General features: G+C 52.6%; 2 protein-coding genes across 2 annotated transcripts in view; one reads left to right on the plus strand and one right to left on the minus strand.

The window, feature by feature from the left end:
- ZNF710 (zinc finger protein 710) overlaps positions 1–3,994 on the plus strand; it is a 74,382-nt gene extending 70,388 nt beyond the window's left edge. Inside the window, exon 5 of the mRNA XM_059879279.1 lies at positions 1,168–3,994. Coding sequence (XP_059735262.1) covers positions 1,168–1,337 — 170 coding nt within the window. The 3' untranslated portion in view covers positions 1,338–3,994. The remainder of the gene's footprint in view (positions 1–1,167) is intronic.
- A 1,782-nt stretch (positions 3,995–5,776) lies between these two features.
- IDH2 (isocitrate dehydrogenase (NADP(+)) 2) lies at positions 5,777–22,081 on the minus strand. The gene is given in 11 exon segments (NM_175790.2): positions 5,777–6,178; positions 6,802–6,894; positions 6,969–7,066; positions 7,239–7,351; positions 9,701–9,852; positions 10,034–10,170; positions 11,023–11,166; positions 11,258–11,418; positions 11,911–12,076; positions 13,466–13,557; positions 21,900–22,081. Coding segments are annotated over 11 exon segments (1,359 nt in total). The 5' UTR covers positions 22,015–22,081; the 3' UTR covers positions 5,777–6,090.
- Between the last annotated feature and the right edge of the window lie 1,297 nt (positions 22,082–23,378).

Below are 23,378 nucleotides of genomic sequence, written 5' to 3' on the forward strand. Positions count from 1 at the left end.
TGTGAAACATCCTACAATGCACAGGCCAGTCCCCCAAAACAAAGACTCATGGCCCAAGGTGTTAATGATGCCAAGGTTGAAAAACCATGCCTTAGACCCATCAAGGCTACCCCTGGGCTGGGTTCTGTTTCCTCCCAAATACATCGCATCTCCTAGATAGACGGGGCACAATGCACACTGGGACTCAGCCACAGTCCCTGCCAGCAAGCCTCCCTGTGTCCTCTGGGCCTCCCTCCCTCCAAAACTCATCAGAAGGCAGCCCCACCCAGGCCTCCACCTCTGTGGAGTTTTCTATCTGGCTTTGTTCCAACAGTAAGAGCTTTATAAAAGATTTCAATTTGATAAAATGACTGGAGGCCTTTTAAAAGAGTTTTTATCTCATCATCTTTGTTTACCTACCTTGAGTGTTTGGCCTTGGAGAGCAGGGCCAGAGGATACAGTTGGCACCAGAGGAAACAGCCCTTTGAGATAGTCACAAGTAGATCAAAACAATAGCACTTGCTGGGTGCCCCTGAGCAAGTTGATAAACCTCTCTGAACTTGCTTTTGCTCTCCTAAATGGGGTCGCTGTGAGCATTCAGGAGATGATACATGTCACGTGCCTGGCATACAGTAGGTGCCAAATAAGTGGTGTGGCCAACATGATACAGCACAGGAATCTTTCATATGGGAAAGGGGATTAATTAGTCATGTTGCAAAGAATAAATAAGGGCTTAGTGACTTAGGGGTCTTCCCTGGTGGCTCAGATGGCAAAGAATCCACCTGCAAAGCGGAAGACGTGGGTTCGATCCCTCAGTTGGGAAGATCCCCTGGAGAAGGGAACGGCTACCCACTCCAGTATTCTTGCCTGGAGAATTCCATGGACAGAGAAGCCTGGCGGGCTAGTCCATGGGGTGGCAGAGTCGGAGAAAACAGCGACTTTCACTTTCATGACTCAGGAGGTGCAAGAGACCCCCCCAGAGTTCAAATCCAGTCCTGAACTCACTCGGCACACATTTGAAAAGCCACGGGAGTCAGTCAGGTCCCCCCAGAGCAGGGCGGTAGAGGAAACCACTGAGTCTTCTGGAAGCCGTGACTAGGAACCACTCCTTTAGTTCTGCTTCCTGTGTGGGAGTGACTGGCCATTCTCACAGGCAGCAGCTAAGCTTGACTGTGCCCTCTCTTGCAGACCCCATGATGGAGCTGACGGGCACAGACCCCTCTGAGCTCGACAGCCAGCAGGAAATGGAGGACTTCGAGGAGAACGCCTACGCCTACGCGGGTGTGGATGGCAGCGCCGAGGCCAGCGTCCTCTCTGAACAGGCCATGAAAGAGATGGCCTACTACAACGTGCTATAGCACAGGCCCGGCCGCCCGGAACGGGCGAGGAGGGCGTGGGGCGTGCCGGCTGCCTCCCTGCAGCTGAGGAACGAGCTGCTGCCCCACTGTCCTGAGCCCTGTCCTCCCACTTGGTCATTTGCACCACTAGGGACTTGGAGACCAAATGGAGACTGTACTACTGGCCTCAGCTGTGAACCCAGCACAGGCCCCAAGCATGGTGGGGAAGGAAGGATGACCCGGGAAGCCCAGGTCCCCATCTCCTGGGCCTGCTGCTGCAGGAAAAATGTGGATGGGGGCTGTTTGGGGACAGGCCACTAGGGCAGTGGTTCTGTCTCTTCAGGCCCAGCAGAGCGGGGGCAACCAGTGTTGGGGGGCTGCCCTCATGGCTCCTCAGGGGCCCTGTCACTGGAGAAGAGATCTCTTGAGCCATGGCGTGTTTCTCCTCTGGACCATCTCCTGTCTCTAGGGATGGTGGAGCTCTTGTGCTGGTTGGTCAGCCCTGCTCCCCACCGTCACCCACTCCCATCAGCCCATAGACTGGGAAAAGCCCAGGCCGAGTCCCGTTCCCCACCCAGTCCACAGACAGCCAGGCAGGGCCCTCTGCCTTCTACCTCCTGGTGCCCTCCACACTCTCTGCCAGCCAGGCATGCATGTGGCCCATAGGAAAGCAGGGTGCAGCCCCAACCCTGGCTACCATCCTCTCCAGCCAGCCCCCAGAAAGCCCCCATCTCACAGCCCTGTTTGGTTGGAAATGGGTGTCCCAAAAGTGGATTCCAACAAAATGTTATCCAGGGCAGCACGCCAGGGTCCCCTGACAAAGCCAGGACATGCAGTGCATGAGGCACTTGCTAACAAAGGTGGCGGCCCCCCAAGTGAGGGGAACAGGGAGGGGGTCACTGGGGACCAAGAGGGGCTGTCCTCAAGGAGGCCAAGGATGGCTTGTGGGGGGGAGGGGGGACTGGACTTTTTCTTATTTAAGGTCTAATAAGTATGCATTTTGAGGATGGGGACAGCCAAGAGTCACCAGAGTCCTAGGAAGAGCAACATATTTTAAAAAGGAAGACCATAGAGGAAAAAAACAAAAAAACCCTTTTTTTTTTTGAGCAAAGGGGGGTATTTTGAAGGTAATTTATTTTTTTTTCTTTCCAAATCTGCGTCACCTATTCTCTTTTCTGATGGACATCATTTTCTTTTTCCCCGCGGAAGCTTTCTTGTGTGCTGTGCATGCTTTGTGGCTCCCCAACCAACCAAGAGCAGCCCAGGGACTCGGGGTGGGGATGGAGGGGGTACTTGCTGGTCTGGCCCTGGAGGGCGCGTGCAGCTGTGGGCAGGAAGCCTCAGGAGGCGAGGGCGAGAGGCAGGAAGGGGCAGAGCCTGGCAGGCCCTCCACCCCTGCCCGGCCCCTCCCGCCAGTGACTCGCTCCATGCCGTTCAGAGCAGCGGCCAGAGCTCCCATGCCTGCCCGCTCTCAGCCTCTCTGTCCCCAGCTCCTGCCTCGGAGCTGAAAAAGACTGCAGGGCCCCCGGGACGGTGAAAGAGCACACTGAGGAATGCCAGGGCACCCAGACTCCCACCCACTCGCACCCTGAGGACTGTGAGATGGGGTGGGAGTGGGGGCAGGCAGGGCCATCCTCAAAGGCACAGGAGGTGAGGCCATGGGCCCCAGGGAGCAGCTGGGAGGAGGTGCCCCCAGAGCTGTGTCCTTCCTGAAGGACCAGTGGCAACCCACTCCAGTATCCTTGCCTGGAGAATCCCCATGCACAGAGGAGCCCGGCGGGCCACAGTCCATGGGGTGGCAAAGAGTTGGACACAACTGAGTGACTAACACACACACACACACACACACACACAAGCCAGGCCTCAGGGTGGCTGAGATCAGGATGGGGGGAGGGGAGGACACAGAAGCCTCAGGATCAGGCAGCCAGGTGCCCCTTCCTTCTTCACTAGAGTTCATGCTGAGCAGCAAATGGGAGGACTGGGGGTCCTCACTCACCCCAAGTGTGGCTCTTTAGACCCCGAGGCCCCCAGCCTCCCAGGTGCCCGCCATGACGACCCTCAGGTGGCAGTGACCCCGTCACTGTAGATGACATTTTCTCCTGCTGAGCAGAAGCGTTGTCCCCTGCAAACTACCTCTTTCCACCACGTCTTCTCCCCCCACCCCAGGTACCAAAAACAAAAACCCATATCTCCTCCTCCTCCTCTTTCCGGCCACCCGGTAGCCTTGGTCTTGGAAGCCCACAGGACAAGGTCCAGCCCCCAGGCTGGTGCTCTCCTGTCTTCCCCCAGCCCCGCCATCAGCACCAGCCCTCTGAGAGGTTCCATACTTGAACAACCCCCCACCCCCACCCCTGCCCCGTGCCTTGGACCTGGGCAAGGCTGAGAGAAGGAAGCAGCAGCACAACTCACAATCTGAGCTGGGGGGCGAGGGCGGCTGTCTCAGCAAGGCTCCAGTCCTCACCCTGCCCCGCCCTGCCCCAACCTGTTCAGAAGAGGCTCTTGAGGCCTCTCATGTGACTTGGAAACTCCTGGACGAACTCCATTCTAACTTATTTTGACATGTATACGAACCAACTGTTTTAGAAATTCCACTCGTGCAAAGCCCTACTGTGTTTTTATGTTCCTGTTTCAAAGAGAAGTTTACTTAGCAATAATTATAAATAAATGAATATTCTTTAGTGAGGTGACTGCGAGTGCTTCTTTCCATGGTTCTGGGTGGAACTGTTCTCACCCCTTCCCGGGAAGGAACCCCCTATGAGTACTTCATTCTCCAGGGGGCCCAGAGGAGCACCTGACCGTCCTTCCCACTAGAATGGCCACCTGCAGGGCTCTGAGCCCATGAGAAAGGGGTGCCGCCCAAGACCCCAGAATTCCTACCACTTGTAGAGAAAAGCTGCTTTCCCACCAACAGGCCTCCAGGACAGAAGCCAGCTCCTGGTGCCAGACTGGGCTTCAGAGGCTGTGTCTCCTGGGGAGCTGCCAGCCCTTGGCTGTTCACTGATGGGGAAGAAGGCCTGGAAACCTTGAGCTTCCCCCAGGAGCTGGTCCGGGCACAGCCAGCATGCCAGCCTTTCCTCCTCCAGCCCTGGGATTCCAGTGATGACTGGGAAAGAATGGGCTTAAAACACCTCCATGGAGATGGGCGCCTAGGAGCCCATCTCAAAGCTTCCAGGTATCTGGTTTCAGGAGCCTACAAGAGCCCGCCCGAATTTGGGAAATGGACTTCGGGTTGCCAAGTGTTTATTTTTTTCAAGTCAAGACCTGAGACCAGGTATGGGCTTCCCAGGTGGTGTGGTAGTAAAGAATCTGCCTGCCAATGCAGGAGACACGGGTTTGATCCCTGGGTCAGGAGGAGGAAATGGCAACCCACTCCCAATATTCTTTCCTGGGAAATCCCATGGACAGAGGAACCTGGCGGGCTATAGTCCATGGAGTCACAAAGAGTTGGACACGACTGAGCACAAGACTGCACTTTTTTTTTTTTTTTTTTTAAGACTGCACTTTAACAGTAAAGGTTCTGGGTACCATCCTGGTCACAGAACCAAGACTCATAAGCCACACAGGATGGCCAAAAAAAAAACAAAAAGTCACAACTCTTGCCCAGGACATTTAACACCAAAAGTAGAATATAATCCCTGCATAAAGCACAGCCCTTTAAATTGGATCTGTTTAGCTGTATTGCTTGCTTGCTTGCCAAGTCGCTTCAGTCCGACTCTGTGACCCTATGAACTGTAACTCGCAAGGCTCCTCTGTCCGTGGGATTTTCCAGGCGAGAATACTGAAGTGGGTGGCCATGCCCTCCTTCAGGGGATCTTCCTGACCCAGGGATCGAACCGCATCTCTTACATCTCCTGCGTTGGCAGGCAGGTTCTTTACCACTAGCATGTATAAACAACTCTATAATCTTAGTGTTCTAGTTTTGCCAAAAAATAGTGAAGAGGAGCCCGAGCCTGGGATTCAGTGGCCTGGATCAACCACACGGGAGCCCCACGCACACTCCCAGGCTCAAGCTCTAAGCAACCGTGGGCAAGAGAACTGAGGCGGTGACTCTGTGGGACCTGTTTTGAGGACTGAGAAACAGGCAAATCAAGAGGTCTGGGGACGTTTAGAAGGTTAAAACCAACAATGACAAAAAATATTGTTGGTTAAAACCAACAATAACAGCAACAACAAAACACAAAAAAGTATAACCAGAATCAAGTGGGAAGTGATTACTCTCAAAAAGGAGAAGAGGATATAGAAACCAGAACGTGCTGGGAAATCCCAGTGAACGCCCCACGAAGACCTGCTGCCCGGTCACCCCCACCCCCCGCACCCGGCCCCTGGACCGCAGAGGCCTGCGGCAGCCTGGGCATCCCAATCTGCCCCTGCTGGAATCCACCAGCCCTTTGAAGGCGTCTGCCTCTTCAGCCCTGGCTGCCTCCTTCCCCTCAGGGACAAACACAGCAGACCTGTTTTGTGAAGAACTTTTTAGTAGCTAAATATGGCACCATGTGTCCCGAGGGCAATATAAATTACAGTATGCAAAAGATACCACCGGCTGAGGTAAAACACACTGTTTCTGCCTCACGTCACCATGAGGGGAAACACACAGATACTTTTAAAAACTTCTTGCTTATAAAAAAAAAAAACGTCCCCTAGAAAGGCCTCCTAACAGGGGCTAAGAGGCTCACCCTCCGCCGCGGGGCGTGTCGGTCGGGGGGGCAGGGGGACCCCTGGCTGCCCGCTCGCCTCCGGCCCGGCCAGCTCGGCAGCTGGCAGCAACCCTGGCCCGCTACTGCTGGCCCAGAGCTCTGTCCAGGTTGCTCTTGATGGTGTCCAGGAAGTCCGAGGTGTTCAGGAAGTGTTCGTTCAGCTTCACACTGTCGAGAGAGCACGTGCATGTGAGAGTGGTTCTGGCAGACGCCGCCCCGCCGCTGCCGCCGCATCCAGGGCAGCGTCCAGACAGTAGGCTTCTCGTGCCGTTGTGCGGAGGGCTACAGGCCAGAGGCTACCTGGAGCGCACTGTCAAGAGGCCACAGCGGGACTTCCCCGGTGGTGCAGTGGTTAAGAATCTGCACTTCCACTGCAGGGGGTGCAGGTTCAATCCCTGGTCGGGGAGCTAAGATCCTACATACAGCATGGAGTGGGCAAAAAAAAGCGGGGGAGGGGGCCACAGCAAACTCAACAGGAACCCAGCGAGGCTTGGCTTTGCTTTTCCAGATTACAACAGGCAGCTCAGTAAAGCTCTTCTGAGAGAAGCCAGGAGGTGGTTGTGGCAGGGGATGGAAGGTTCTGAGCAGCCGGCCTAGGGACAGGGACCCATTCACTGAGCCTGGTGTGGGGAGGCTAGCCCCAGCCACCATCACTCAGGGCCATGGACCTGTCCTGTCCCCTGGCAGCCAAGCTGACTTAGGAAGAAGCCTCTACAAGGGACCCTGGGCTACGATCCACCTGACCCTGAGCCCCCGGAAGCCCAGCCCTGCCTTGACCCCAGACCACTCACTTGCTGAGGCCGTGGATGCAGCCCGCCAGGTCCTTGGTCATGGCTCCGCTCTCCACCGTCTCGACGCACACCTTCTCCAGGGTCTGGGCGAACCTGCAGGGCACGGGGCAGAGTGAGACCCCAGCTGTATGGAGCTGGAGCCCAGAACCTGCCCAGAACCAACTCACCTGATGAGGTCCTGGTTCCCATCCAACTTGCCCCGGTGTTCTAGGCCACGCGTCCAGGCAAAGATGCTGGCGATGGGGTTGGTGCTGGTCGGCCGGCCCTGGAGGAAGAGGTCGCAGGGGGATGAAGAGCCAAGCAGCCAATGAAAAGGCCCCCTGGACACAGATGCCCCCTCTAGACTGACAGGACCAGGCCCATGCACCCAGCCCTCAGGGCCAGTGGGCTTGGGCTCCAGGGATAGAAGGGCACACAGCCACCGCCCTGGCACTCACCTTCTGGTGCTCCCGATAGTGGCGGGTGACTGTGCCATGAGCAGCCTCAGCCTCAATGGTCTTCCCATCCGGGCAGACCAGCACGGACGTCATCAGACCAAGGGAGCCAAAGCCTGGAGAGCAGGAAGACCCCCCTCAGTGCCAGCACCTCTCCTCAGGCACTTGTGTTGGGTCTCCAGGGCCCAGCACAGGGCAGGTGGCACTCAGAGGTGGTTCTCATTCACCTGCTGGCATACACCCACATCCTCTACCTCCACGTGCCCCAGAATCTATGGCCCCCCAGGGCGCAAGACTCCCCCCGCTCCAAAGTTCTACCCACCTACCCTGGCAGGTGACCAAGAGGCTCATTCAAGCAGGAAGAATAAAGCCTGTGGCCAGCTATTTTACAGTCATCACTTTATCTGCTCTTTTGAGTATGTGTGTTAGTTGCTCAGTCGTGACCGACTCTTCGCAACCCCACACACTGTAGCCCGCCAGGCTCCTCTGTCCATGGAATTCTTCAGGCAAGAATACTGGAATGGGTTGCCATGCCCTCCTCCAGGGGATCTTGCCAACCCAGGGATCAAACCCAGGTCTTCCAAAATGCAGGCAGATTCTTTACTGTTTGAGCTACCCAGGAAGCTCTCTGCTCTTTTAGGCCACTTGAAAGTTTTACGATTTGGGACATCCCTGGTGGTCCAGTGGATAAAACTCATCACTCCCAAAGCAGGGGGCATAGGTTCGATCCCCGGTCAGGGACCTAGATCCCACATGACGAAACTAAAGATCCCAAAGGGCGGCAACAAAGATCAAAGATCCTGTATGCCACAACAAAGACCTGGCACAGTCAAAAAAACAATAAATATTTAAAAATTTAAAAAGAGCTTTGTGATCTACTTCCAAATTTTTTCAAATCCAGATGTCAATGTTTACTATGGTCAAGGTCTCCTGGGCTTCAAAAGCACCCCACAGCACCATAATAAGAACTATAAATGCCCAAGAAAGAAAAAGTGGGCAACTTCTAGAGGGAAATTATTTGCCTAAGAATTTTTGCTGTTGGGGCAGAGAAAGGGGGATCCCTTCTCCATTTTCATGTGGGACCTTCATACTCACTAGTCCTTATACACTTCATGCCTTTCTCTTGTGTGCTAGGGCTTGTCATCCTTCCATCCTAGATAGGAATTGTTCTAGTGAGAGGGTCACACTGAACTTTTCAAAATAAAGTCGAAGGTTTTTATGAAGTACAGAGACCCTCTGCCTTTTCACTGCAGCCTGACATGGGTTTTACTTTTTCCTCATGGGAGCTAGACCTCGCCTCCCTCTCTCACAAAGCCTGGTTTCTCTTCCACTCCCTATGCATGCATGTTGCCTCTTCCCATTATCTTTCTTGCTCTCAGTCCCAATATGACTGTATCTGTGCCTGCTCAATTGTATCCGACTGTCTGCGACCCCATGAACTGGAGCCTAGGTTCCTCTGTCCATGGGATCCTCAGGCAAGAATACTGAAGTGAGTTGCCATTTCCTTCTCCAGAGGATCTTCTTGGACCAGGGATCGAACCCTCGTCTCCTGCATTGGCAGGCAGATTCTTTACCACTGAATCAGCTGGGAAGCCCCTCGTTCCCATTACAACTGAATATTTCTTTCTGTTCCTCCCTAATGGCTTTCTGCTGCAACTCAGCTTGTCTTTTAGGATGCTGTAGGGCTGGGGGGTTTGCCATCATCCCCCAATATTCTCCTATATCCACAAGATTTACTGTGCAGAACAAATTCTTTGCAATTTAAAGACCATCTGCTTGTACTGGGTTGGCTAAAAACTTGGCCAAAGATGTTACAGAAAAACCTGAACAAACTTTTCAGTCAACCGAATACTTACTCCCATTTTTCTACTACAGCCAAACCTCGTCCAAATCTGGAGCCAAGCAGAGTCACCTGGCCCTTCCATGCGCTGTGCTGTGCTAAGTCACTTCAGCCATGTCTGACTCCTTGTGACCCCATGGACTGTAGCCCACCAGCCTCCTCTCTCGATGGGATTCTCCAGGCAAGAATACTGGAGTGGGCTGCCATGCCCTCCTCCAGGGGATCTTCCCAACCCAGGGACTGAACCCGTGTCTCTTGAGTCTCCTGCATGGACAGGAACATCTCCTGCATGGATAGGCCCTTTCACGGATGGGAACAACCTCAGGGCTAACAAGCCTGGCCTTTAGGACCTAAATTGCTGTGGACTACTTCCTCTGGAACAGCAGCCTTAGCAATAACCCAGTCCAAACATAACAGATGACCCTTCCTCACTCAGACACCAGAGAGCGCCTGGTCCATGTGTCTACAGCAGACCCTGTGATGAGCAGGCAAGCCCCAGTCCAGCTGCTCCACTGGAGCAGTTTCCTCCCAAAAGGGTGTGCAAACCAGCGCCCCGACTCCCGGCCCACCCTCTCTCCCAGCAAGGGAAAAACGACGGTCCACCCCATCCCCGCGGGGCACGTACCCTGGGCCAGGATGTCCGACTGCACGTCTCCATCGTAGTTCTTGCAGGCCCACACAAAGCCGCCTGAGGACTTGAGGACCTGAGCCACCATGTCATCAATGAGCCGGTGCTCGTACCAGATCTTATGTTTGTCGAACTCAGTCTTGTAGTGCCTGGGAGCAAAAGGGCTTGTGGTGAGGAGAGGGCAGGAGGCTGACAGGTTGGGGAATCCCTCCCTGAGTCTCAGGGCCAAGACAGACACACTAGGACAGCTTCCCCAGGTGGGTAAGACTGAGCGGACCAGGAAGGAGGGTCATGGACTCCCTGGGAAACAGTAAAGGGAGAAGCCATTACTTCTCAAAGATGGCCTGGAAGATGTCCTTGAAGCGCCCGTCGTAAGCTTTCAGGATGGTGTTCTTGGTGCTCATGTAGAGTGGCCACTTCTTCTGGATGGCATACTGGAAGCAGCTGTGTGCAAAACCTGAGATGGACTGCAGGGAGAGAGAGGTCCCTGGAATGGTCCCCCAGGCAGGCCCAGCCCTGGGAACAGCAGTCCCCTCCCCGCACTCGACCCAGGCAGTCAGGGTTCACCCAGCCCTCTGGAGTGAGGATTCCGTGGACAGAGGAGCCTGGCGGGCTACAGACATGGAGAGTTAGACACGACTGAGCGACAAACACTTTCACTTTTTATTTTCCTGGAGTGAGCATCTGCTGTTGCTGCTGGCCCAGCACCCTACTCCCAATTTCTGGGAGAAAGCAGACGCCCAGCTTTACTTGGAAAAGCTATCACCTTCCCCATTTCCAAAACCATATGGCTAGGGTGGGGCCATGCCCTCAGCCCACCTACTTGTCTTTCCTGTGTCCCGGGTTTATCCAGTCAGAGCCCTTCCTCCCCTGGGCCTTCACGATTGGCTGGGAGATGGCCATGTGACCCAAGCCATCTACTTTTGCTGGAACCAGGAGCCAAAAAGGCTCTTTTCTGCCAGGATAGCCAGGTTGGCAGGGATAAGCCCGGAGCCAACGTTGGCCATTTCTTCACGGCCTAAGAATGAGGCCAACCACAGAGGAAAGGAAAGCCAAGAAATGGGGGTAGGGAGGGAAAGAAGCACTTACCCAGTTTGCTGTAAACCAAGAGCTGACAACCAATATGCCCCAAGACGCACCCGAGAATGAGCACAGGATGCTAGGCGTACCATAGGGCCCCCTGAATACACTTAAAGATGCATTTGCTCTCAGGCCTCAGACCTTCAGGCCACCGACACAGGAAGAGTCAGAACCACCAACCCGATGTGGCTGGAGACAGAGACATGGGTGGGGGAGGGAGCCCAGGCGCCGCTGCTCACCTCATCCGTGTTATACATGCCCATGCCCACGCCACCAGCAGGAAAGTTGTACACCTCCCATTCCTTAGGGCCGCTGCCATCCTTCGGGGTGAAGACCACCTTGAATGTGCCAGCCCGGTCAACCACAAAGTCTGTGGCTTTGTACTGCAGAGACGAGAAGATGGCTCAGGCCCAGGGCTCCAGCTGGGGGCAGGTTGTCCCAGGCCCTCGGAGCCCCACTCCCACCGGGGCCAACCTGGTCGCCGTGGGCATGCCTGCCAATGGTGATGGGCTTGGTCCAGCCAGGGACGAGACGCGGGATGTTCTTACAGATGATGGGCTCCCGGAAGACCGTTCCCCCGAGGATGTTCCGGATGGTTCCATTGGGGCTCTTCCACATCTTCTTCAGCTTGAACTCTATGAGGACAAAGAGGAAGTGGCCCCACTGCAGCCCAAACCTTCCGACCAGGATTTGAACCCTAAGCGGGAATGTAGCTAGAAGGGGGCTCCTAAAAACCACCCTGGGGAAGCAGCAGAGTCGAGAGTGGCCATGGGCGCTCCTGAATCAGATTTCTTAGCTTCAAGATCCAGCTGTGTCACCTCAGGCAAGAGCCCATAAAACGAAACCGTTGATAAAACCCCTGGCCTTTTGGCTTGTTGTGAGACTTAAATGCATGTTGTGTGTAAAGTGCCCAGAACAGTAGCTGGCACACGGTGAGCACTCTGTCAGCCGTATCATTGCCGCTTCACGCTGGGCGGAGCCCAGCCTGACGAACCTGGCAACACACAGCCTCAGTCCAGACGCTGTGCTTCCAGCCCCACCCGCCACGCTCAGCCTAAGACAGCGACCCTCCAACTCCTTGTCCCCACCCCCACCGTCCCAGCTGCCCCACCCCCACCCCCTCGCACCTTCCACACGGGCCTCGTCGGGGGTGATGGTGGCACACTTCACAGCCACACTGTACTTCTGGGTGGCCAACGCGGAGTCGATGGTGACCTGATCATTGGTCTGGTCACGGTTCGGGAGCCCCAGGTCGAAATACTTGAGCTGGACGTCCACGTGGGGCAGGATGAGCTAGAAACAGACAGCCAGGGCCAGGCATCAGCCCAGATTGACTGGGATTCAGGGGCACCTGGGTTCACCCCGTGTGGAAGGGGAAGAAGAAAGACTTCTGGAGGGCTGGCCAAAGCTGGCAGGAAGCTGGGGCTCTGGAGAGAGGCTGGCAGATCAGGCTGAAGCCCCTTGGAGGGCTCTTCCCCAGCGTGGACCACATAAAACACCACCGATCCCCCGCAGTGGCCCATCAACTCAGCCAAACTCCACTCCAAACACATCTAGAGTTCTCCGAACAGTGGGTTCCCTCTCCTTCCCCATTCAGAAGCGGCAATTCTCAACCTTGTTCTTGGGGACAGACACACAAGGCGGGGGTCTTCACATGGACCGTGTATTCCCCTGGGCAGACCCAGCCCACAGAGACTCTGGAGCAGTCAAGCAGCCACCCTGGGAACCACGTGCAGTGGTGGCTCAAACACATCACTGTCCCCAACAGACACCACGCCACGACTCACGATGACATCCCCAGACGGCTAAGGAAAGGTTCATGATCCCTGCTCATCTTTCACTCCCTCAAGGGAGTGCATCGGAACGCAGTGGATCAAGACAACATACTCAACTGTACTTCAATAAAAAATAAATTAAAAACAAAAAAGAAACTCCTAAAGGATAAGTCAACCTGTGCCAGCTCTCTGAAAGGAGATAAATATGCAATCTGCAACACAGATTGAATTCCTCCAGTGTGTTTCTTATATTTCCTGTATCTGTATATATGTGTTAATTAATCTGAAGAGTAAAACAAAAGCTTAATTTAGCCAAAAAAAAGACATGATATGCGATTATGTTTAATCACATTCTTTAAAATGCTTTAACCTTGGTACAAGACAAAGATGGCTGAGGACAGTCCCGTGCCTGATCTAAGTCCACGCACCATGACTATTGAGACTGCATCACGGCTAAAGTCCATAGGCCGAAATGAAAAATTCCCCCATGATACAGTGAAGACCTGACACAGCCAAAAAAAGAAGTATTTTAAAAAATAATAAGAGCAGGGACTCCCCCGGTGATCCAGTGGTTGAGAACCTGCCTTCCAATTCAGAGGATGTGGGTTCAATCCCCGGTCTGGGAAATAAGATCCCACATGCTGTGGAACTGAGCCTGAGAGCCACAGCTAAGACCCAATGCAGCCAAATAAATAAATATTTTAAAAATAAATAAAATAACAAGGCCCATGAGTGGTCTGGACATGACAGAAGGGTGGGTGGAAGGAGACAAATAGGGTTGCTCCTGTCCACCAGGGTGATGGGTGAATCCCGGGGACCTGAAGCAGGGCTCAGGAGACAGGAGCTGGGACTGATCACTGAGCCCAGCCGGCCATGTGCAAGGCCGCCCACTTTGGGAGGGAACTACCTTCTCTTTGATGAACTGCCAGATAATACGGGTCATCTCATCGCCGTCCATCTCCACCACTGGCTTCGCCACCTTGATCCTCTTGTCGGCATCTAGAACCAGACACACGCACAGCATATCACAGCCGTGAGAAGAGGAGGTCGGTGGGAGAGCCCTTCTCCTCCTGGCCAGACCCACCCTTCACCACGCAGGGAGGCGTGTCAGCCAGGTCCCACTGCCCAGCATTCGCTCCCCCTCCTGCAGAAGCAGCAAGTGAATTATGTGTAGCCGGATGACTCACTCTCCAAAGATGTGCAAACAGATTTTTTTTTTTTAATCTAAAAAGGAAGAAAAATGAGACCCAGGGAGCATGGCTTGTGTCAGGGTCAGGATAGATCCCAGGGCCTTGGCTCAAGCATAGCCTCTGGATGCCCCTGTGGGCCAGACGGAGAGAAGCAGAAAGCAAACACAGGCTCCAAATATTTCTTCCCCCAGGGAACAAGATGGAACACGGCTGGCACTGCTCCAGCTCCTCCCAAGGTGCAGTGGGGACTTTGGACCTTCAGCAAGTCTGGTCTAAAGCAGGAGTGGCCCTGCAGAAACCTGTTGGACCTGTTGGGCTGTTGTAGAGCTAGCTCGCTTAATTTTCAGATGCATCTTCTATGAGTTAATGTGATGAGAGCCATCAATTTCTTTTAATGTACTTGCTGTTAAGTTGCCCAGTCATGTCCAACACTTTGGGACCCCATGGACTGTTGCCTGCCAGGCTCCTTTGTCCATGCATGGAATTCTCCAGGCTAGAACACTGGAACAGGTTGCCATTTCCTTCTCCAGAGGATCTTCCTGACCCAGGGATCGAACCCCCGTCTCTTTCTTGGCAGGTGGAACCTTCACTGCTGAGCTACCAGGGGAAGACCTTTAAATGTACTAAGGCTACCATAATCCAAATCCCTAAGGAGAGGTCCATTTGGGGCCAGTCCTAAAGGTTTCAGCCTCAGCTTGGGCTCCACTCAAGCTCTAAGCTTCAGGCACAGCAGCCTGTGGACACCACACCTCAGTGGGGGAGTTCAATGTCAAGACCACAGCAGGCAGCCCTCCCAGCTGTGTATGCAAATGTCAAACCCTCAGAGACCACAGGGCCCGCTTATTTACAACCAGGTGTCGAGGGTAAATGGCCTTTCCTGAAACACCTCAACACAGCAGTGCCCACCCTTAAAGAATGAGGGGGGGAAGGAAAACCGACTCAGATGGTAAAGAATCCACCCGTCATACAGGAGACCCAGGTTCAATCCCTGAGTTGGGAAGATCCCCTGGAGAAGGGAAAGGCAACCCACTCCAGTATTCTTGCCTGGAGAATCCCATGGACAGAGGAGCCTGGCGGGCTACAGTCCATGGGGTCACAAAGAGTCGGACACGACTGAGTGACTAACCCTATCACTATCACCATTGATAACAGAGAGAGCAAGAGGCATTATTATCAAAGTCAAGTGTCAGCCTTCCTCAAAGCAACTGCCCAAAGGAGCTGGGAACAGGGATCGGAGGTGTGAGCCACAGCAGCAGAGGCTTATTTTGTTTGTGGGGTGGGTCTTCTTGTTTGTTTGTGGCTCATTTTGTTTGTGGGGTGGGTCATTTTGTAGTGGGTCTTTTTTTTTTTTTTTTCCTTTTTTTTTTAATGCTGTTTGGTGACCAAGGCTTAAAAAAACAGGCCCTTTCAACAACAACAACAAACCTGATTAATAAAGGGGCAAAGGACTTGAATAGCTATTTCTCAAAAAACCGTCAATAAGCTCATACAAATATGTTCAACATCACTAATCATTAGGGAAATGCAAACCAAAACCACAATGAGACACCACCTCACACCCCTTAAGACAGCTACTATCAAAACAAAAACAAAAGCCATAAAGTAACAAGTGTTGATGAGGATGGAAATTGGAACCCCTGTACATTGCTAGTGAGAATAGAAAATGGTGGGGCCACTATGGGAACCAGTATGACGGTTCCTCAAAAAATTGATTAAATAACTAAAAGCCGGGTCTCAAAAAGTTATCTGTGTAACCATGTTTACAACAGAATTATTCACAATAGCCAAGAGGTGGAAGCAACCCAAGTGTCCATCAACAGATGAATGGAGAAATAAAGTGTGATATGAACATTCAAGATGAGAAAAGAACCTTTTGGAAACTAATCCAGGATGTTTAAGAAAAAACTTTTCGCCAAAAAGTTAAACTATGTTCATGATTCTGAGTTTTTTCCAAAACTGGGCCCCACACAACTTAAACATGGATGTACTTGCTTTCAAACTAAAAAAGGAAGCGCTTCCAAGTTTCGGGGATGGATCTGGCCCTACCTCAATAGCCTTTGCCACTTGTTCTTTTGTTTCAAATTCCACAATGGTAAATTCCCTTTGGATCAGACTTACAATGTGGTATACTTATATAAACAACATCACCACCTTTCCCAAATAACTTATTTGTTTTTGAGAAGAAGATCTTTAATTTAAAAAGCTTCTCTATTGGAATGGATAAAGAAGATGTGGTACATATATACAATGGAATATTACTCAGCCATTAAAAAGAATGAAATAATTTGCAGCAACATGGATGTACCTAGACAGTGTCATACTGAGTGAAGCAAGTCAGACAGAGAAAGAAAAACATCGTATGACATCCCTTATATGTGGAATCTAAACAACACCATCAATCGGCTATATCCCAATACAAAATAAAAAGTTTAAAAAAAAAGTTTTTCTTATTTTATTTCTAATTACATGCATTATTACTTTTGGAAATTACAATGCAGCTAGTAGCAGAGACTTATTCAACCCATTAAGTCAAACTGGGGACCTCATAAACTGTAACACCTACAACAATTCTCCATAAGTATATGACAAAGCCTTATATGCCTGCTCCTATGGAAACTTTCGGAGAAGACAATGGCACCCCACTCCAGTACTCTTGCCTGGAAAATCCCATGGACAGAGGAGCCTGTTAGGCTGCAATCCACGGGGTCACACAGAGTCGGACACGACTGAAGTGACTTAGCATAGCATGGAAACTTTATGTAGTACTCAAATACTTTTTCAATTCAGCTGTGACTAACATTTTTGGGAAGTAACTCATAATAAATTAGAAATAGTATTAAGTATGTAAGGATTTAATAACTATATCACCCAAGCTTTTCACAATTCCTATACCTGACTCAGAAGAACAATACATTTTAATCTGAATATTTTTTAAAATGTGCTATATATAGACAACGAAAGCCTATTCAGCCTTAAAAAGGAAGGAATGCTGACACGTGCTAAACGTGGAAAACACTTGAGGACATCCTGCTAAGTGAAGCAAGACAGTCACACAAAACACAAATATTGTCCGATTCTACTTACATGAGGTACCTAGAGTGGTCAGAATTACAGAAACAGAAAGTAGAATGGTGGTTACCAGGGGCGGGGGCGGGGAGGAAAGGAAGCAGAGTTGTTTAATGGGTACTGAGCTCCAGTTTTGCAAGATGAAAAAGCTGTGGAGACTGCTGAACAACGAGGTGAGTGTATTTTACTCCGCTGAACTGCACACATGAAAATGGTTAAGGTGGAAGTTCTTCTTGTGCAGTTTTACCACCGTAAAAAAATAAGAAATTAAAAAATGCTTTTTAAACCAGTTTAAACCAGTTTAAAAAAAAAAAAAAGATTATACATAAAAATCCAGTCCTTCTTAAAGAAGGAGTCACTTCATCCCACTGAGCCCCTGCTCGCCCACAGCAAGGATGAAGGACAGGCTGATAGAGGTCAGCCTCTCCCTCTGTCCGAGCCCTGCCATGTGCCCTCCAGAGCACCCCAAGGCATCTGAGTTTGAAAGCTTGCCTATTGTTTAGCCACTATGGTGGAGACAACCCCACCATCTGCCTCTCTCTGGGAGACAGGTGGTGACAGGTGACCTGAAATCCAAGTAACAGTCACCATGAAATCTTCAGATGACCCACTGCACAAATACTATCCTCTTGGGCCGAGTGTAGGATGGAATTACACCAGTCCCAAGAGGTCCGTTAGGCCAACTCCCAGCCAGGGAACATGGAGTAAGGATTTCAAAACCCAGCCCGGGTTTCAGGATCTACTTGCTGCTCAAGTAAAGAGATCTAGCTTCTGAGCTAAAGGGCCCTCCCGTGACAGGCACCCCTCACCCGCCTCTGTCTATGTGACTGGTTGCACCACATTCCCACCCACGCTCCTGTCAGCAGAGAGACCTAGTAGAATGTGGGGGGAAGCCCCCAATTCCTGAGGGTTCAAGAAGGCTGGGCAGCAATTCCAGAAGAGGCTCTAGCATTTTCTTTGGTGTCCTCCTTCACGCCTGCCTTTCTCTTGCATCTACGTCCAAACCATCACAAACATTCTACAGGCTCTTCCTACAAAATAAGCCCAGAATCCAACTGCCACCAAGGTCCAAGCAACCCTCCTACCAGGTCCCTGATGCTAGCAACGGTCCTGTTAAAATGTAAATCAAGTTACACTCCTCTCAAAGCCCTGAAAAGCCTCCTCTTTCACTCAGAAAAGGCCAAAATCCTCCAAAGTGGCCTACAAGCCCCCCCAACCCCCACAGCCTGATCTCATCTCCCATCGCACGCTCTGAGCCAGCCTGACTTTCTGCTTCTCCAACAAGCAAAGGTACCCTCCTGCATCATGGCCTTGGCATCAGCATTCCCTCTTCCCCTGAACACTAAACGGCCTGTTTTCATTCCCTTATTCCCTCAGTACAGTAAGTCCCCTACGTATGAACTTTCAAGATGCAGACTTTCAAAGATTCGAACATGCATCTGGTTCCAGCAAGGAACCGGAACCCGTGCCACCAGCATCCGGCGTGAGCGACACCGCAGCTTGCCCTCCGTCTCTTGCCCTCCGTCTCATGTTGCTGACGACCCTTCCGCTCTACCGTCTCCCACCTCCACTCAGTAACTCTTCGTGCCTGTTCACTCGATGCCAGCACCTGTGTGCCAGTGTTGTACTGTACTCCTGTACTTTTCAAGGCACTGTTCTGTACAATTAAAAATGTTTTCTTTATTTTTTCATGGACCATTCATGTGAAAAGTATTATAAACCTATCACAGTACAGTACTAAATAGCCCATTGTGTTAGCTGGGTACCTAAGCTAACTTTGTTGGACTTACGAACAAATGGGTCTTAGGAACAGAACTAGGTCGTATAGGAGACTTACTATCCTTCATTCACTGGGGTCTTACCTGGCAGCCCTACCCAGACCTTCGCCCGCATCTTTCTGCCTTATTTGTTCTCCTTGGCTCTTGTCACGTACATCACACTAGCCAACTTCGACCTTGTCTACTGTCCTTCCTCACATTAGGATTTAAGCTCCATAAGTCTTTGTCCCTTATGCCCAGCTCTGTCCCCAGAGTGTCCCTGGCACAGTGCCTGGCACATAGTAGAAGCACAATATTTGCTGAAGTCCATGAATGAATGTCAAGCTACGGTCAGTTCAGTCTGGTCAGGGCTGCCCTGTCATAACCTACTCTTTGGTCAGAAAGTTACTCCATCCCCTCCCCCATCCCGGGATGCCTTACCACACAGAGGCCGGTGAGTTCTCACCACGAAATGGCACCAGACCATCACGAATGTACTTGGGTGGCCAGGTAACGGGCTGGAGTAGCTCACAATTTATCGCGTTAATATTTGCCATCTGTTGGCATTTTAAACATGGGTTTACAGAAGTGTAAACTCCAGAGCAAGTCACAAGGCTGACTTCCTGTAATCAGAGAGCAATTTCCAACACCCCATCCTGGAATCAGTAAAAGAGGCCTCAGCTTTCCATAAAGGATCTGGGGGACAGGCCCCAGGCCCTTCCAGAAGTTTTTCTTTAAAACCTACAGGGCCGAAACATGACCACCCAAAACACCCCGGATGGGGTACGTGCATGCTAAGTCGCTTCAGTGTGTCCAACTCTTTGCAACCTTATGAATGTCAGGCTCTTCTGTCCATGGGATTCTCCAGGGAAGAATACTGGAGTGGGCTGCCATGCCCTTCTCCAGGGGAGCTTCCCAACTCGGGACTCAACCTGCATCTCTTATGTCTCCTGCATTGGCAGACGGTTTCTTTACCCCTAGCGCCACATCTGCGGAGAAGGCAATGGCACCCCACTCCAGTACTCTTGCCTGGAAAATCCCATGGATGGAGGAACCTGGCGGGCGCAGTCCATGGGGTCGCTAAGAGTTGGACACGACTGAAGCGACTTAGCAGCAGCAGCAGCAGCGCCACGTCTGATGGGGTAGCTATGGTCTTATCTGATGCAGCTGAAACAAGGCTCAGTGGAGAACACGTAAGAACACTACTGATAGGTCTGCACAACTTCGAACAATTGTTAAATAATTTCCTCTGAAATCTAAAAGGGTAAACAAGTCACCAAGATCTGAAGCAGGTCATGGAGATCTGAAAAGTTGAGGAACAGGGGGGTGAGGAAATTAAGAAGTTCCAAGGCTAGGAGCGGAGCGAAGGAAGGCCAGATAAAGTTCCCGCTGAGCGGTTGAGAAGAGCCCACCCTCACTTCCCCAGGCGAACTTATCAAAACCACCACCAGCAGGAGGCCTGTGAGTTGCAAAACTAGAAAGAGACACGTGTGGGAATTACCCGGCAGCAAAAACACAAGAGTATTTTAGCCAAAGCATATTCTTTTCTTGTCATCAAGGGGAATGCCAAGTATTCTGTCTCCAGCAGTGTTGCCAAGTAACAAGCTAGCAGAGGTCACAACTGTACGGTCGCATGCATGTCCAACTCAAACACCAGGCTTTCTCCTCATTAATAACTAAACCCCTCTTAGGGGCTTCTGAAAGGACCTGCCACTGGCTGCTCTTTTTACATGTTACCAAAATTCAGGCCCCCAAAGGGGCTCTGTTTTCTTGTTTATGTGGTTTTTTTTTTTTAATTTAATTTTGTTTTTTACCATATGTGCAGAAGAAAAAATAAAAGGGAGAAGTGGCGAATGTATCTAACTCCTGCCATATTTTGCTGAAGGTGGTGCCATATGGGAAACTTTGTCTGGGGTCTGGGGACCCATGGAACCTTGAGTTGCAGGGCTGGCTCCTTAAAGACAAATTCCATGAGTATACAAAAACAGAAATGCCCCTTTCTCCTTGAAAGGAGAGGGCCGGGGCCTTTCTGGGTTCTGGTCAGCTGCTCCCACACTAGGTTAAAGATTACCTACTCCAGCAGTAAGACCAAGTTGCCTGGGCCCCACCCCCTTGTCCTCACTCCAAGGGGCTGCGGGCCAGGCAGGAGAGGGGTTTCCATGGCAACAGGCAGTAGCCAGGGCCAAGGGACCCACATTGTTCCCTGCCTTTTGCAGCCTGCGATGGACAGCCAGGGGGCAGACCAATGTCAGAGGGGCAAGCCTGCCTTGGTAATGGAAGTTCAGGCTGCTGCTGCTGCTGCTAAGTCACTTCAGTGTTGTCCGACTCTGTGAGACCCCACAGACGGCCGCCCACCAGGCTCCCCCGTCCCTGGACGCCCTACTTATCAAGACTACTGTCGTTTCGGGACTTCCTTGGTGGTCCAGTGGCTACGACTCCGTGCTCCAAATACAGGGGGCCCCAGTTCGATCCCGAATAAGGGAACTAGATCCCATATGCCGAAACGAAGACCTGGCAAGGCCAAAAAAAAAAAAAAAGACTACTGCCGTCTCTCCGAAGCAGTGGACTAAGGGTACCACAGAAGTTATGACGCACGATTTGGAAAAGTGACATTGTGGTTCGGTTGCCAGGTCTCCTGGTCGGGTGAGCTGGGCAGGGCCCAGGAGTGGCGCGGGAGCCGGCTGGCGAGAAGAGGCCGGTCAAGCCAAGGACAGGCCCCAGGATGGAGCTTCAAGTGCGTCGACAAGGAGAACGGGGGCGTCCAAACAAAGCGAAAATAAAAAGGACGCTCCTCCAGCTGTAGCCTAAAAGGCTCCAAAAATAGCCGACGAGTGCCTGACAGCGAGCAGGGGTTACCTAGCGCCCAGGGTGAGAAGGAAGGGGAAGTGGCTGCCTCCTCCCTCCCCTCCTTTGTCTGATCGGGGACCGCGCCGAGACCCTCCCTCTCGCTGGGGAACGGGCCAGGCGCTCCGGCACGCACTCGGTTGCTTTGTCTCCCTCCAGGAGCGCAGGGCGGGCAGGATACCCTCTGAGCCCGGGATACCCCCAGAACCCCCTGCGGGAAAATCTGGGGGCACAGGGCTGCAAGGGCCGAGATCGCCCCGGGCTACCAGTTGCCACCTTTCTTCAAGTCCCCACCCCTGCGACTGGCACAGCCTGGAAGGTGGGGCAAGGGAGCAAGCCCCCGTGCGCCGGCTCTTTGTGTGCTCTACCCCGCCGTCCCCGGCCCGCGGGCGTCCCGGGTCGCGCTCGCTGGTCCCCGCCCGGAAGGCCGCCACGTCGCGGTGCCGGGCGCGCACCCCGCCCGGACCCTCCTCGTGGCACTCACAGTGGCGCCGCGGCTGCTCTTGCAAGTTGGGGGCTGTCAAGGCTGCTGGCGCCCAGGCCGACCCGGAGCCAGAGGCTCTGCAGAGCGAGCGTACGACTCGCAGGTAACCAGCCATCCCGAGCGGGTGGGCGGTCGGACTGGCGGATGAGCGAACGAAGGAACCCGGGTAGGCGAGATCCGAGCGCCGGCTGCTGCCTGGCGGCGGGCTGCGAAGGCCTGCGAAGCGCGGGCCGCGCGGGCAGGGCCGGGGCGGGGCTGCCGGGGCCGCCACCCTATTGGGCCTCACCGGGAGGAGGCGGAGTCCGGCCTGGGGGACTCCTCCCCCGGCCCTGCACCAGCCGAGGCTCCGCCCCCGCACCCCGCGCGGTTCCCTGGGCACCGGAGGAGGCTCGGCTCCACGGGAGCGAGAGGCGAGTGAGACCGTGATCCCTCTACAGGTAAAGGCCAGACCCTGGAACACGCTGAGACCGACTGGCACCCGGGAGCAGGGGATGGGAGCTGGAGGATTGGGGGACCCGTTAGCGAGGAATAACTCTCATTCCAGGATGCCCTATTTAAACCAGAGTGTCAATTGCTGACGCATCAGCTTAAGCCCAAAAAGGCAAATTTGAACAAACAACTGCATCCTTCGCATTGGCTGGGCTGAAATTTCCGGGCGCATTAAACCAGTGCGGGTTCCGCGTTCTTGAACTAAAATCATGGCCACCTCGGGTCTTCTCAGATTCGCTCTCGGATCCTCCTACGCGTTAGGTAGACTGACCCGACTCAAGAACTGGAGTCCCACTGCTTCAGCAGGTCAAGCTGCTAGTCCTCGAAGTCATTCAGCGTAGCCAGAGTCTGTACCCTCCCTTCCGAGAGGGGAACGATAACAGTAACAGGGCTGCCAGAAGACTTGGGTGAAAAAACATATGTTAAAGCCTTGACACACCCTGTACAACCACCGATGCTTATCAGGCAGTACTCAGGCAGCCTGGCTGAATAATCTACCAGGCACGTTTTTGCCTGTTCATACAAAAGACAATACTGGTCGGTTCTGCCATAAACAACCAAAGTCTCAGCTGGGGCTGGGTTTTATTTAGAAACATCTGAGGCCAGCCCCCCACTTTCCCAGTTACACCAGCTCCCTCCAATGCTAGCCACCTCTTTCTGCCCTGTGTTCCCAGCTCTCCCCTTCATTGCCTCAGAGTCAACATTGCCAGATGGAGCTGGGCCAGCAAAGTGACCTTGAATTACTGACTTCAAAGTTTCCTTCTCCCTGCCTCAGCCAGGCAGAGCTACCGCTTTGGCCCAGAGATCTAGTAGATTGGGCCCAAAGCGGGGCTGTTTGGGGGCCCCCCCAAAGTCTAAGGCCTTATTCAGAGGCCTGATCTTGAGCCAGCATGTCCCAGAATAACCCATCATCCCTTTCATTTTGTTCCCAATTCTCTTGCTCAAAACCCAAGTAGAAAAAAGAAAAGAAAAAAACAAAAACCCACAAGC

This window comes from Bos taurus, chromosome 21 (genome assembly GCF_002263795.3).
Source record: "Bos taurus isolate L1 Dominette 01449 registration number 42190680 breed Hereford chromosome 21, ARS-UCD2.0, whole genome shotgun sequence".
Lineage (NCBI taxonomy): Eukaryota > Metazoa > Chordata > Mammalia > Artiodactyla > Bovidae > Bos > Bos taurus.